At 36.2% G+C, this 15,573-nt stretch overlaps 1 protein-coding gene across 4 annotated transcripts in view; it reads right to left on the reverse strand.

The window, feature by feature from the left end:
* The window catches only part of SUCO (SUN domain containing ossification factor), a 49,774-nt gene that overhangs the window by 9,733 nt on the left and 24,468 nt on the right, over nt 1–15,573 (reverse strand). Inside the window, exons 5-17 of one of the 4 annotated variants that reach the window (XM_026853667.1) lie at nt 13,219–13,359; nt 12,886–13,036; nt 10,843–10,963; nt 10,486–10,610; nt 9,934–10,001; nt 9,165–9,272; nt 7,962–8,067; nt 6,047–6,067; nt 5,750–5,805; nt 4,654–4,745; nt 3,859–3,924; nt 1,198–1,272; nt 631–724 (exon numbers count right to left, since the gene is read on the reverse strand). In XM_026853667.1, coding sequence (XP_026709468.1) covers nt 631–724; nt 1,198–1,272; nt 3,859–3,924; nt 4,654–4,745; nt 5,750–5,805; nt 6,047–6,067; nt 7,962–8,067; nt 9,165–9,272; nt 9,934–10,001; nt 10,486–10,610; nt 10,843–10,963; nt 12,886–13,036; nt 13,219–13,359 — 1,224 coding nt within the window. Of the gene's footprint in view, nt 1–630; nt 728–1,197; nt 1,273–3,858; nt 3,925–4,653; nt 4,746–5,749; nt 5,806–6,046; nt 6,068–7,961; nt 8,068–9,164; nt 9,273–9,933; nt 10,002–10,485; nt 10,611–10,842; nt 10,964–12,885; nt 13,037–13,218; nt 13,360–15,573 lie in introns of all 4 variants that reach the window. The other 3 variants (XM_026853665.1, XM_026853669.1, XM_026853668.1) reach the window with 3 other exon arrangements.

Raw genomic sequence — 15,573 nt, forward strand, 5'->3', positions numbered from 1 at the left:
GGAAACCTTAAAACCACTAAACACAGCACAAGTCAGGTCTTAACATTGAAGAGCTACAGTCTCAGCTTTAAGGCGCCAAATCAATTCTACACAATTGTAGTCAACTAAAAAAACCCCTTAGAATATCAATGTACAACTCCTCCCAACCTAATTCCATATCTCTGCATATGTATTTTCATCAAGGAAAGCTTAGCAAAAAAAAAAAGCTTCTAAAGCAGAATTTTTGTCATTACAATTTAGCTGAAGTTTCAGCAGTACAACTTACATTCTGATTTTGTCTTCCTTGCAGGAAACCTGCAAAACCTGGAACAATATCCAAGAATAACACTCCTCCTACTTCTAAACAAACTAATATAAACAGTTGAGAAAGTGATACATTTTGACATTTAGTCAAGTGTCAAAACAAAACATATCATAATGGAAATATCTATAAACAGTAACTACAGCAATAAATTCCCCTGAGTAGTACATTACCATGGTACAGATTTCACCAAACACTTGCCTTTTTACTTTTTTAAGGCAGCATGCTATATCTAAGCATTCTGCTATTAAAGATTCCAGACTGGTGCATGTTAGTCTCTGCCAGGAACACACTGAAAAAAAAAAAACCACCCAACACCTATCACTTACTCTGGTGAAGGAACAGGAGTTGGTTCAGGCAGTCTTGGTGCAGCTGTTGAAATTGCAGGGGTGACAGTGGCATTTTCAGACACACTTTTGTTCCCCGCTGCAGGAAAGAGGAAAATGTGTACATAAAAATGCAAGAACCGTGTTTGTTTTCAATGAATTTTTGTGTCTTGGAGGTGGTTTGGGTTTTCTTAATTATTAACTGCAGATGTCAGAATTATTTGAATTAAGTGCTACTGACAGTTTATGCACACATTGTTACAGACAGTCTCAAAATATTTCCAGAAAGAAGCAGGAAGTTAGACTTTACAACTGAAGCTGGGCAATACAGAGCATAAAGATCTCCAAATGCAGGTGAACACCTGTGTTATCTTTGTATCCCTTCTCAGCAAATTAAGCATCTTGGTTATACTTTGCAGTCAGTAGGATAAGAATTTTATGGTACTAATGAGATATGCCATAAAAGGTGGAAAAAATAATTTAAACATAGATCAACCAACCCCTCAAAGAATTAAACAAAATAACAAAGAAGTTAAAACTTCCCAGAATGGTTTTCATTTAAAAAATTACCTTCAGCTTCAGACGACTCTTCAGTTTTGGCTCTAAGCATGTTAGCAGCAATATTCACCATACTTAGGATAGCATCTAGAAAACAAAACAACTACTCAGAGAGGACTTATTCAGAGAGCCCAGAGATTAGCACTACTGAGCAATCTGCTGTTTTGTAACACTTGTTTGAAACAAAATACAGCATAAGGACATTAAAAAATCCATTCATTCTATTACACTGAATGCATCTGTTGCTTTTAAAGGATAAGTTTATAAGCTAGAAACCTATATTTGAAAACCTGTATTTAACCCTTACCAGATAGACCTTCTAACACCAGAAGTACTCACTGATCATTAGTCCACCAAAACAAAGGAACAGTAAGACAGACAGAATGTATTTAGGCATGGAATTTACAGATGATCTGAGTGTCTGAACACTCAGGGAGGTCCCAAGCCAGAAATTTAGAGCTTAAAAGGAGTTCTGATAAAGACAGGTTGGATTGTCTGTCATAAGGGCACTGAAGTAGTGAGTTAATAAATGTTATTTGCTAAATGAGCAAGACAGAATTCTGCCTTTGAACACAGGATGACAGAAAGACAGACACAGAAAACTATCACAAATATCCACAGATCTGTCTTAGAGATAGGTATCTTTTTTAAGAAAAAAAAAAAAAAAAAAAAAGAAAAAAGAAAAAAAATCACAGAAGTAAATACAAAGAGGGTCTGCTCTATATCAGCACATATATTAGATACAGCTAATTCTTTAGTCTTGATATTGAAAGCAAACATCATTGCCAGGCTTATTTAGAAGTTGGGAAAGAGTCCCTTATTGTAAACATGCAAAAGTTGACCTAATTTTGCCCATTTCTCCCCCACCCAGCAACATACATCTGTACTGTATGTCACATGGATAAGTTCATAAAGTTAGAGAGGCATTTTAGTAATGACAAATTTCTTAGACTCCAGGAAGCTCTGTTCAGAACCTTGGTTCTACCTCTCCACCAAAATACATCACAAACTACACTCCTGAATTTCATTGTTCATCTGGGGCTGTATTCTTTCAAAAGTCATGATAAACAAAAGATGCTAAACTTGAAGTATGAATGGTTCTTTATTACTGATGAACAAACAGAAAAAGAGGGAGAATTAAGAGGTGGTATAGAAGCCTGCCAGTCAGAGAATGGCAAGAGGAAGAACAGTGAACTACCCTCACAGGTTAGACTAGCAGAAGACTGCAAAATACTTCTGAGATCAAATGTCTGAGAAGCCCACTATCTCCTCCTCAGAGGACCCTCTTCCTCACCGTGTATCAGTCTAAGACAAATGACACAAAATGGAAGTCCACCACATTTGTCTGAGCATGAACATAAAAAAACCACTCCAAACCAAACACCCACAAACTCAGTATTCCTTCCAAAAAAAGGAACTGTGACTACCCTACCAGAGATGAAAGGTCTCAGTAACAAGATCTACTAGCCAGAACTAAATAATCACTGCAATGTTTCAGTGCTCAGCTGTCTAGAACACTATCAGTAATAGGTGTTTCAAACCTTTTAATCTTAACTTTAGTACTCTGAAAAATATCTGTAAAAAAAGTCACTGCATTTTCCAAACTTGCAATACTGCATGTGCAGAGAGAACACACAAACACAACTCAAGAGAGCTTGAAAGATAGGAACTCTGAAAGTCACAGGTAAGAGATAAAACAGTGTCAGGGAAGAATACACCACCTTCCCTTGTCTGTGAGAGGCTAACATTTAGAAATAAATTGCCTTTTCCACTATCTATTTTCTCCTTTGAAAACTGCACTAAGTTGTGCAATATTCCTAGCCATGACCTTTCTGTGACAACTACGCTCTAGAAAATAGTAGCAAAGAACTCTGCAGCTCTGATCCACTACAGGATGTAAGGAAAGCCTGAGCTCACACAGCATTCATTTTGAGTACAAATCTACACTACAGTAACAAATCTTTACTAACTGGGACAGAAGAAAGAGTGGTACAGCATAAGAGCTCTTTAGAAGTTGTGTGGCAACTGATACTATCCTAAATAATTCAGCACTTAAGAATACCACTAAAACTAAGCATTTAAGTATTCTTAGCCAAACCAATCCCACACTTAGAGGCTTTCCAATGGAAAAGGGACAAGAAACAGTCAAGAACCACTAGTTCTCTCAAAAAATACACAGCTTTTAAGAACACAGAAGCTACAATATTTACATAAAGCCTTCTCAAATGGTGTTCTCCATCCCTTCCTTTCAAGCTGTACAAAGTAAATCTTTATATTGCCTCCTATAAATAAGGCACCTTAATTAAGTATAGACTTCCAAGTTCTGAATAATTAAGGTTCTACAGCAGTAGAACAGCACTTTAGTACTGGTTATTTACAGCCCTACGTAACATTCATATTAAGTGCTCAGGATCCTTAAGTACAGAAAGCAAAGTTTCCAAAAAAATAGAGATCCTTAGAACTGAAAAGTTCTGTTTAAGAACACTTTAAGAACCATACCCCAACTTCAAATTGTTACTATTTATTCCTATGCAATTAAATAGTAATCACAATAAATTGTTTCAGCATAAAAATATAAAAGTCGTAGCTGTTCCATGACAAAGTGTCATTCCCCTTCCGATTAATTCATGGTGTTTCAGCACAGCAATAACTTTTCTCATAAATCATACTCACTTGTAGCAGAACCAAGGAGATTTTTTGAAGATTTTTCTTCTCCTGTATTGTAATCCAACAGATAATCTATGTATAAAGAAGAACACTTATGACTATCAAAATTAAACATGTCATGGACAAAGAAAATAAACCTAAAGATTTAACATATCATTCAGCTATGTCAGTTTGACAGTGTGAAAATAAAACCACAGAAATAAATTTAAAAGGTCAGATATCACATACTGAAATATCAAGCTCCAAGCAATGAGAAACCCAAAGACATTCAGGTTTCAAGCTTGTTTCCCCCAAATTCATGACAGATGAAGCAAACAGCTCAGAGCTTCGTATAGGGTTTTTTTCCCCTCCTCCTCATGAGGGCTGGAGGTAGGTGTGATCATATTTTTCTTTATTTGAACACAATGTCTACAAGCCAAAATAAGCACCTTCCCAATTGCTTGCAGCATTGATCATATAATCTCAGGAAATGTGCTACAGACACTAAGAATAAAGCTGTTGTATGTGAGCTGCTTTGATTATTTTAATTATCCTTTACAACTGTCAGCATGTGAAGCTATTATTGCCTAGCCTGCCAAGTGAAATTAAGACATTACTAGCATTTCAAAGTAACCCTCCAAACAGTTACAATGCATTGTTTTAAACTTAAAAGGATTGTTGGATAAGCCCAGAAATGAGGAAATACTGTCAATAAGACTAAATCTAGCAGTCAAATCATTTATCATATGCAGGAAACGACAAGCCACCAGACTAGCACAAGACATATCTGAATGTCTAAAAATGCAGGAATTATTTGCTTACCATCATCTTCATCGAAGAGTTCTTGTCGTTCAGACTGATACTGAGAATCAGCTATTTCCTCATACTCTTCAACCATGCTAGTACCAAATACCCTATGAACAAAGTTTTAACATAAAAATTTAATATTAGTCTATTAGTCATGTAATCGCTTAGCATAATAGATAACTAGATAAACAATATTAGCATTATATATTATATAGCAAATAAAATACATAAGCAATAGTTGCCTTCAGTTAACCAAGACCAAACTGCAGGTATGCTTATTCTCTAACTTGCATCCACAAAGTCCACTGCATGCTTTCAAGTGCTGCACCAAAACAAGATTCTGGTTGTAATTCTAGTAATTCCAAAGAGACTTCTCCTTCTTTTTAACTTGAACTCGTACCAAGACTTCCTTGTCTTAAGCTCTCCACAAGCTCTTATACCTCCTCTTAGCTTCACCTTTGACTAACTTTAGGAGTATCTACTCATGACTACCTCACTTTGCATACCATATCCTCTTTGACCTGCTCTGCCAAAATCAAATCAAAACGATCCAATTTAAAGCAATCCTGTCAACTGAAAATATGGTTTGGCTTATAACACTAGAGTTCCCAGGTTCAAATTCTGATGTAGCTTTGACAGGAGAACTGAAATTGCTTTTTAACAGAGTACAGAGACTGATTATTCTCTGAACTACACACACAATTATTCTGATTTAGATACTCCAAGCATTACTAGCTGTATGTACCTGGTGTGCCATGCAACACAGCAGCTTCCCAAAAGCACTCACCACAACTGCTCTTTTTAGTTCACCACCTGTTCCTTGTTTTGCTTAGTCAGCCTTGAAATGCTCATGACCTCCTTAAGGGTGCTCACACTCCTGTTTCCTAACCCATCCCCCCAAAATATAAACTATTCCTTACATACTGAAGTATCAAAAGATTCAAAGCTTCTTTAAACATATGTGAAGCACACTACACAGCAGGTAAGTTAGGCAGCTACGTCAATTAACTGTATTTGCAAATAACTTAATCCAAAACCTAGAATTTGTTGCCTAACACAGACTAATCCTCACTGCAAGGAAGTAGAAAGACAAAGCAAAACATTATATTACCTTATAAGACTTAAAGGACAAAAATGTTCTGATCCAAAGTGCGATATCAACTCCACCTAGAGAATAAAAGGTTCTTAGAATAAAACTCCAAAGATCCACAGTGTCAAGTTCATTTAACATATACATCCAATCTTGAAATTGCAAGTTTTGTTTACTCAAGGGATTTGTAGATTGTCCATAACAGAAAGTACTGAAAGATTTGTTCTTGCCATGCATTAAAGTGCTGAGTTACAGTATTACAGTAGAGAACACCCCAAGCCCCATGCATTCATCATTCCAAAAGAAGAGGTCGCTAACCTTTATGTACTTGATGAACATCTGAAGCGAGAGAAAGGAGAGAAAAAAAAAAAGATGTCAGTACAAAGGCTGAACACATGCCACAGGCAACTAGTTTTGTTGGTTTTAATTCAGTACTACAAATATCTAAGAAGGCAAGTTATGAAGGATAAAGTTGCAACACTACTTCATGTGTCTTAGGTAGCAAGATGTCATTTAGCCCTTGTACCTTGCAGCTAGAAGGTAACATGCAACAAGTGTTTCATTAATGAACGTAAGTTATTCAATTTTTCTAGGCAGCGTGACTGCAGACAGAATACTGAAGTGTGTTAAAGTGTATTTTCTTCCACTTAAAGAGCATAGATTACAGAAAGTGACTCAAAAGGGAAAAAACTCTTCATGGCATGCATTCTATGTACTGCTGCTACTTCAAGTTTAATATAACATGCTTCAATTTACAGAAATGCTACTGGAAGAAATCATATAGAGCATCTGATGATACACAGATGACTGAAGGTTACAAATGTATTTCTAGTGAGAACTTGACTACACACTGATAGTTATTTAATCTAAATTTGCCAGTGCAGAATGCATTTATTAAACCACTATGTGGACACTATCACTGAAGGACTGTAATAAACTGCAAGTGAAATCAAAATAACTATTCTCATAAAAGCACTCTTACAAAATAAGTTCCATTATTTTTGATACAAGTTCATTAAAGCCACTTCAAAAATGTGGCTTACGAAAAAGCTTTTTGAAAAAATTTTTTGACTCTTCTTCTGTAGACTAGGCACACTTAGAACTTGCTTATGCTTTGTGCTATAATATAAAAACATTACAAGAACAATTCTTTAAACATTTTATCATGCTACATTATTCAAGGTAGAACACTATCTGCCAAGGGAGTAAGTGCTGAAGCATCTAATACAATTCTAGAACTTCAGTGACAAGCAAGATTCCAGCTACCTTAAGGCATTAATTCAGACAGAAAGTAGAATTAAGAATAAATGAAATCTTTATCCTGTGACTCATGCAAAATTTCTGGGTAGAGAAGTTAGATAACTATAATTCATAGCTACTCCTTCATGAAAGCACAAATCGTAATTCGGCAACACAAACCAATTTATTCTTTTTTGGCAGCACCATAACTGGAAGATAACACATCACTGGAGAGAACCTAAAAGGTCTGTATGTCATCTGAATTTAAACCTCCACGACATCCCAATATTTTCACAAAAGCCTTTATCCCCATCCAAGTACCACATTATTTATGGAGTTTTATTCTCTTTGAGCCTCCTGAATAAAGACAGCTTGCTACAAGTTATTTTAAGGCAGAGAGATCATGGCAAATGCTCCAATAGCAGTAAACCTAAATAATATGCATGAGTCTCAGTTATGATTGAGTAACTGCAAAACTGCACTTCAGGTCTACTGATGAGAATTCAAATGCTTACTCTTTCAATTTCACTTAAAACTGTATAGCAGAATACAGCACAAAAGTATCAAGAAAAAGGCATATTCTAATCATCTGCTCCAGAGAGTGTGTACATACATAAAAAGCAGGTACAGCCAAGAGAAAAAAATAGGTCAGTATTTCTAATCGTACATTTAGGAAACTGTTGGTTAAATCAAACAGAACAGAATATTGTCTTGATTTTTCTTAATTCAGGTATCAAGTATGTACTTGGGACACATGGCAATAGGTGCTTCCCAAGATCCTCTCATTTACTATTATGAGAAAGGTCATATACTTGTGATTGTGAGACAATTGTTTAATACATGGCCAATCACACAAGGGCCACTAATGAAACTAGTGCAATTAATGGTAAAGCATGCTTTCATAACACATTTCTCTGGATGCTCTGTTATAGAGGGCAAGCCCAACAAGCCCTTCCATCCCCAAGAAGCATGGATGCTTTTGCAGTGTTGTTACCTTAACATATTTTGCATACATCTGTTCGTCCAGAGGAAAGCTTTGCACATTTCTCTCATCTCTGGCATGGAAAGTACCTAATTTAATCCATTTGTTTGTTGGATACCTAGAAATGAAACAATGGAGTCAACTAATGAAATACAAAGAACTGTTTACAGACATTTGCTGAAGTCTCCCAAAATGCCTCTTCACAGAAGAAATGCCTTTTTTTTTTTTCAGTTGCAAGATAGCAACAATGTGTTTTTTATGGAAACAAGAGTTGCAGTATAAAGCTAGTCCCAACACAAAACCTCAGCAGTGCCTCTCCACGTACTTAAAACAGTATGCATGCCTTCAAAGAATGAAACTGTATACTTGATCCAATTAATGAAATTCAGCCAGCCTACAGTAAAGTTTCTGGAACTTAAAAAAGCCACCTCAGATGAACACTGAAGAACATGACACAGAAGTGATAGGTTGTAAATATTATAAGCAAGCAGCAAAAAACTGTGAGCAGAGTTAGAACTAGGAAAGTGTTGAAAATCAAAATCTATTCACTTTAAGCGCTGAAAAAGAAAGTGAGGGTTTTTGATGTACTGCATGAAATGTCTCCTCTTTCACATATACAAATAATCTGCTCACTCCCACAAAGCAGTGGGGGCACAACATTGCCTAAAACATGATATTAGAAGCCACCATATGGCCAACCAGTAGTATTCTTACCACTTCCAATTCCTCAGTGGTGTAACTACTATTTTTCTTTGTTCTTTTTAAGTAATCTGTGTTTTTTTGGACAGAGTTCAGCATTGAAGGGAGCTTAAGCCATGTAGAAAATGGTCTGAATGACAAGGGAGGAGACAGCCCACAACCCCAGTGGATTCTGTTAAGGAACATTCATTTTATAATCTGCCATCCACTACCTAGCTACTGCATAATTTCTGCTGCTTCATTGTTACTTTTCAGCAAGTTTTTCATTTTTAAGGTAGCAAAGAAAAAAATACAGGAAGCATGGGAAGAACAAGCCTTGCATTCTAGAACCTCACAGTTGTGCTTTCCATGAGAAAAAAAATGCTAGTAACTGATAGCATACACACAGAAAATCCATGTAATTTCACAACGCATTACACTTTGCGTAAGTCACACACAGACCATGCTTTATGAAGCCATCCATTTAGGAATTATTACCTCATTTTTCATTCAGAAGGGTAGGTTTTGATAACATACCTGTCACTAATAGACACCAGAAAGTCTTTAGGAGTAGAAGAGAATAACTCATGATTTGCAATGTCAAGCTGCTTCACTTGGACTGGTTCACAGAGCTCAATAACAAACCTTGACAATAAAAAAGGAAAAATTAAATAAGACCACACTTTTGTTTCTGTAATTACAATCCTCAGTCCTTTACCTTGTTACTGCATCCTTCACTGGGTATAAGAGAACACTACAAAAAGGCTGCACAATGAGGCATCACTTGTCACTCCCTTGAAAATCACTAGTGATATTTAGCTGCATATCTAGCTTTGTAATTCTAGGTAGCACCTACAAAAGCTTCATCCATTTTATACTCAAAGGCAGGAAGTCACGGAACTAAAAACTAAGTATAGCAAACATCATTTCAAATACACCTGAAATGAATGCCAGTTAGTATGTGATAAATTCTGATAATTTCTCCTACAATGATTTGACAGCTAGGGAAATAAACCAAAATCTTTACTTGAATACTTAGTGCTCTCTCTTCTGCAAGATTATACTTATGCAAAAACTGCAAATACTAAAGTGAATAAAGTTACCTCCTTAATCTTACTTCTCTCAATACCACACACAGTTCTATGGAGTACATAATAAAGCACCTAAGTATTAAATTTGTCAAAGTTCCTTACACACACATTTCAGGAAGACACACACCAAGGTCAGGTCAGTCCCACAAGATACACAGTCCCATCATGATAGAAAACTATAACCACCGTCATACAAGCAAACCTCAGTAACCTACCAGATTTTAGTACTGCAAGGATTTAGCATATAAAGGTCCATGTTTTCCATCAAAATAGCTGAAGTGCTCTGTATAAAAATAAGAGTATTTTTAATTGTATGGTAGATATTAACACATCAAAAAGGGTTTTTCCCCTCTCTCCAAAAATAAGTTTGATATTAGTTATGTAGACTAATACCAAGTTTCACAACATTCTCAGCAACATAATATACAGGAGATATGCCATACTACTCTGGGGCAATCACAGATTATTTACTATGGTAAGTTATACAGCTTTGTTCGTTGTTCAATTTCTGTACTGAGTACACTCTGCTCCCCCTTCCAACTTGAATTCAAAACCCATCAACTTCACTATAGCAATCCCTCTTAAAAAAGGAACAGATCATAGTTCATGTCCCATTTTTTATAAGTCAAAAAATACAATAAACCCAAACACAGAAATAAAAGATTACTTCAGAAGTCAATGTTCAGTTTTAACCAAGTGTACTTTGTACAACTACTTGCATAAGAGTAAACTGAAGTACTTCATAGTAATAATCAGTAGATGCTTACCTTTGCCTCTGGATTTGCTGCCAAAATTTTGGCACCACACTCCACAGAGGCATAATTATTTCTATTTTTCTGGACTTTTTTTGTGGAATGCTGCCCACCAACAGCCGAAGGGTGCATTGACTGACCTAGAAACAAGAAAATATTGCTACTATAACAAACCACATGAACAAACAGTATTTTCACTTTCAGGGAACTTCTGCTCACTGCTTTTATATAATAAATGCTTTTATAATTACATAATTCTAAGGAAAAGGAAGTTCCAGGCTGCAATCCAAATTTAGACCACTTCACTACTCAAATCTGATACAAAATGAAGAGGGCCTGTGTTTAGACAAAACCAATGAATCCTGAACTTACTCTTTTCTTTCTCTACTTCCATGACTTTCTTCTTCCATTCATCAAATGTTGGAATGTCTCCAGGGTCCTTTGGAGTTATCACAGATGTAGGGTCAATTTCTCCTGTTTTCTTATAGTCTTTCTGCAAAATAACAAGCCACCAGTTGTATTTTTCAGTATCAGCGATGAAAACAAAGATTAAATTCAATGCTTTTTTAAAAAATAGCACACACTCATCAAGTCAATGGCAGATGCATAATTTGAACTGACGTTAAAAACTCAGTGCCAAGATAAGCTCACAAGCCAGAAGAAACATGTGATGTTTTCCTCCCCAGAATTACAGATTCTTTCACCGAGATGCTGGTAATTTTTGTGGCTAAACTAATACATTTAAAGTAAAATATAAGCATTCTGTCTCATAAAAAAAAAAGCCTGCTTTTTCTTCAAGAGTTTTGCTTTTCCTCCTCCTAAGGAAAAAAAGTTTCCCTGTAGCAGAAATCTTCAAATATGAATATTGGTCATGACAGAATTCCAGAGATCCCCTGGAGTTTCTGAACACCTCAAAAACGAGCAGAATGAGATATTATTTTGAAGTGGTTTATTTAGTGTTTAATGACCAAAGAAATAATGTTTTGGACTTGACCGACAAATCAGAAATCCTTTTAAGTTAACCATATACTGTACCATTTCAAATCTTCTCTTTTGTACAAGCATATTTCCAACACACCACCAGACATGCAAAAAAACTTTTGCTAGACATTTCAAGTGTAGCAGTTTTGTAGATAACATTTTACAGGTAGTTTCCAGAATGACTGATTTGTAGATTGACATTTTCTCTGTACTTAAAGCAAGAACTATTTCACATACAGTTCTATAGATGAAAGCCCTCAAAAGAGCGCCAAACCCACATATTTGGAGAAGCAACAACAGAATTCTTCACATGACTACACTGCAACAGAACTTTAGATGTGGCATACCCAAAAATACATCCCCACATATATTTAGAAATGAGAGAAAACCCTGTATATTACTCTCCCAAGAAAGTTCAGGATATAAGATCCTCCTTGGAATATAACTGTGGTAAGTATTAAGTCAAAAAACTGACAGAGTGAGCAATGCCAAATCTTACTCTTGCTTAACTCTGACATCAGGCCAATGCCATAATTCCAGTCTTTAAGGCACTAGGTTAAATAAAGTCTTGGGTTGAGGGGTTTTTTTAAGTAATGGTTTACACCAATTTGTTTGTACTAAGTTCTTTAGAAGACTCTTCCTGATTGCATGTCATTATTTTGAGACATGCTTTACTAAATAATCTTGGGAAAAAAATTTTTGTTTTAAAAGGGAGTTATCCAAGTGATAAGTGACAGTTTAAACATGATCCTAAACCAATCAAAAATGGCATTGCCATGGTCTTGGTCATTCTTTACCTGTCAAAAAAGTCTAAGCTTTAGGAAGTGCATCACAATAGGAACATAAAAGCAGTCATATAGTTAAGTCTAAAAGATCTGTCTAGCTAAGTATCACACTTTAAGAGTGGCCAAATAAGATACCTAGGAAAGAATAAACACAAACATTTTGTATCTCCTCCAACTGTTATCTTTACTTCTAGCCATATGCTTGCTACTCAGAAACTTCCTGACTCAGACAAGATTCAACCCTCAGTCTTCTCTTCTACAAGCTTACTTAGGACCATGTAACAGCTCCCCCTCTCCTCATTTAAATATATGTAAAAAAATTCAGTATCCACAGCATCCTGCAGGAAATCCCAGTTTAACTATGTTACATGAAGAACATTTCTTCTGGATTCTGCTCCAGATAGACTGAGCTCAGAAAAAACTGTTCTCTGCCAATGGATCATCCTTGCCACCCTTTTCTCCCAGTTTATTATACCCTTGTTGAAATGGCAATGTAAGCACTGCACACAGTGCTCGAAATGTGAGGGCTGTCCATTTATACAGTGGCAATCAGAAAAGTGATAGATATTACTCATCTTTAACAATGGTAATATCTACTCAGTACACACAGGAGCCTAATGCCTTCTGTTAGGTTATCAGCACTGCTTACCTCCCTTTTTAAGTTCTCTGAGGCATTCAGAGCAGATTTTTGTTCATCTGCCCCCTTTTCAGTTACTGAAACTTTCGATTCAAACTCAGATTTTGTCTTCTTTCCCTTGCCATGTGAAGAAGATATGTTCTCTATATGCTGACCTGCAAGGCTAAAAGTTTTAAGAGTATTAGTACCTATAAAATGATGACATTTTCAGTCATATGCAATATTAAACACACACACATATTTATATAGGTAAGCAAGCACATGCAAATATTTGTTGCAAGGCCAAGACAGAAAAGAACAATTACCTTCAAATTATTCAGACTCACAACCTACTTCAATACTCACCTCTCTGGTGGACTGACAAAAGAGGAAGGCTCACTCTGAGGGTCAGCCTCAAGTGTCCCACCAATATCACAGTCAGGTTCTGACTGCTCAGCTTCACTAGAGCTGACTACAGGGATATCAGCACGGGAATTTTCTATTGCACTGAAGGGAAAGAAATAACATGCTTTTTACCCTTCTGATAATACAAGTAGCCCTGCTCATCAACCACATAACTAAAGATATTTTCAAGTTTTGAAAAAGCAACAGTCTCACAGAAATAACTAAAGTAAGAGAAATGAAGTATGCTATACTTGTGGAACTGCACTCTCAGCCATAACCATGCAAGAATAGAATTTCCTTTTTTCAACCTGTTTGTCCCAGCAAAAGAACTCAAAGCTAGCTTCTCATCTCCCAACACTCCATCTAGCATCTTATCAAACACTGTAATGGATAATTTTTCCCCATCATCACTACAAACAAAAAACAGCTACACAGTTACCTGACTACCAGCAATTTTCTCTTTCAACAAAGGAATCAAACACAAGACTGAGTTCCATCACTAAAAGCTCCTAACATTCCCAAGTCAATGGGCAGCAGTCAGAACAGAACTTGGCTAAAACTAGAGAAAAAGGGTGGCATAATGATATATAGTAGAGCCAGTCACAGTTCCTTTCCAGTAGAATTTTTTTTTTCCTGGTGTAATAAAGATGAGGTAATCCAGTAGACTGTTATCCAAGCTGCATCAAGAGCCTGAACTAGCTCATCTGCCCACTGCTTTATGTCCTCTCCAGAAAAGCTGAACACACTGCATCAGACAAATCCTAAGGCAAAACCTAAAAAGAAAGCGTCCCTATACGCTCTTTAGGAATGATGGAATGTGTAGAGAGAAGATGGACAAGTAATAACTTTCAGTTGATAACTTCCGTGACTGTCCTCTCTTCTCCAGTACAGGGATGCTTTCATTTTGATCTATGTTATAAACCAGATCTAAGTAAAAGCTTTATTCAACATAAGCTTTCTTCAATGTCATCTGCAAACTAGGTTAATCCAATATCATGGTATAGAGCTTCCAAAACACAAACAGCACATCAGCAACTTAAAAGCTGATCTGTTTGGCTCTCTGACTGCTACAATTATCAAGAGACACTGCTACAACAAACCCAGGGAGCCAGTTTCAGTATCTTTCATACAGTATAAAAGAAAAAAACCTCATACCTATTCAAGACTTCTAGCTATGTAGCAAAATAATGCTGGGAATACAAGAATTTATTAGTTAGAGAGTAATTTCTCTTAACACCCCAAAATGTACACATCTGAGAAGCACGCAGTTTAGCTCTACATGTAACACTAACAACTGAAGTAAAGGTTGACCACTATACTTAAAATTAAAAAGTTCGACATATTCTCGATCTCAGTGGATAGATGACAGCATGAATAATTACCAACTGAATAAAATATGAGACAAGTATGAACCTAAAAATACCCTGATATCAGGGTGTACCTGACTGGCCTCAAGTAATTTTGGCAGAAGGTGAGTAGCACAAGCTTAAAACCTACACTGCTCCCTCTTCTTTATGTATTTGCATTTGTTAGTAGCTTTCCCTTAATTTTTAAATGCACTACTTTGCATGGCAGCTGTCTTTACTTGCAGCCAGAAAAGGATATCAGATTATTTTTCGATAATTTTTCCCCACATCAGGTCTGAATAGAAGAGCTACAATCAGTGCTGTCCTAAAGATTAATTACAAAGTAAAAATAGTTTGGAATAAAATTACTTCCAGAATATTTTAGTTAAGAGGTCCTGCTGGAATATCAGACCAGTAACACCTAAGGGAGCTGGACTCTGTTACACTGATGGGAATCAGCACCTAAAAAGAGGAAAAAATGCTCTCTAAAGATAACAAATGCAACTGAGTTTTTAAAGATCTTGTTTAACCATGGATTTGGTCTACAGCTTTTTTAGACATCAGAGTTAATCTGTTCAAAAAGAGGCCACCTATTACTATTTAAAGCTAAACTGGTTTGAAATAATGTATAAATATGTATCTTTCCTATACCCATTCTACCCTTTCTTCCTGTAAATGGTACTAGTGACAGAACACTACCATCAAACATTAACTAATATATCAGGTGCTCTAAAACACGTTTCCATCTTCATTGTGTCATAGTTTGAGTCTTCAGAGTTCATCACTCTAGTATTCCCCAACTATGACAGCAAGACTCTTTGCAACCATTACAAGATACCAAGCTGAATGTTCAAAATAACATCTTGAATCTCCTTCACAGACTTGACAACAGTGGCACTTAACACATTACACAATCAATACAGTAGTCAACAAAAGCTGTAAAAAGAAACACACTGAAGTTACATTCCAG

The sequence above is a fragment of the Athene cunicularia genome, assembly GCF_003259725.1.
Source record: "Athene cunicularia isolate RWA chromosome 8 unlocalized genomic scaffold, athCun1 chr8_part1, whole genome shotgun sequence".
Classification (NCBI taxonomy): Eukaryota; Metazoa; Chordata; class Aves; order Strigiformes; family Strigidae; genus Athene; species Athene cunicularia.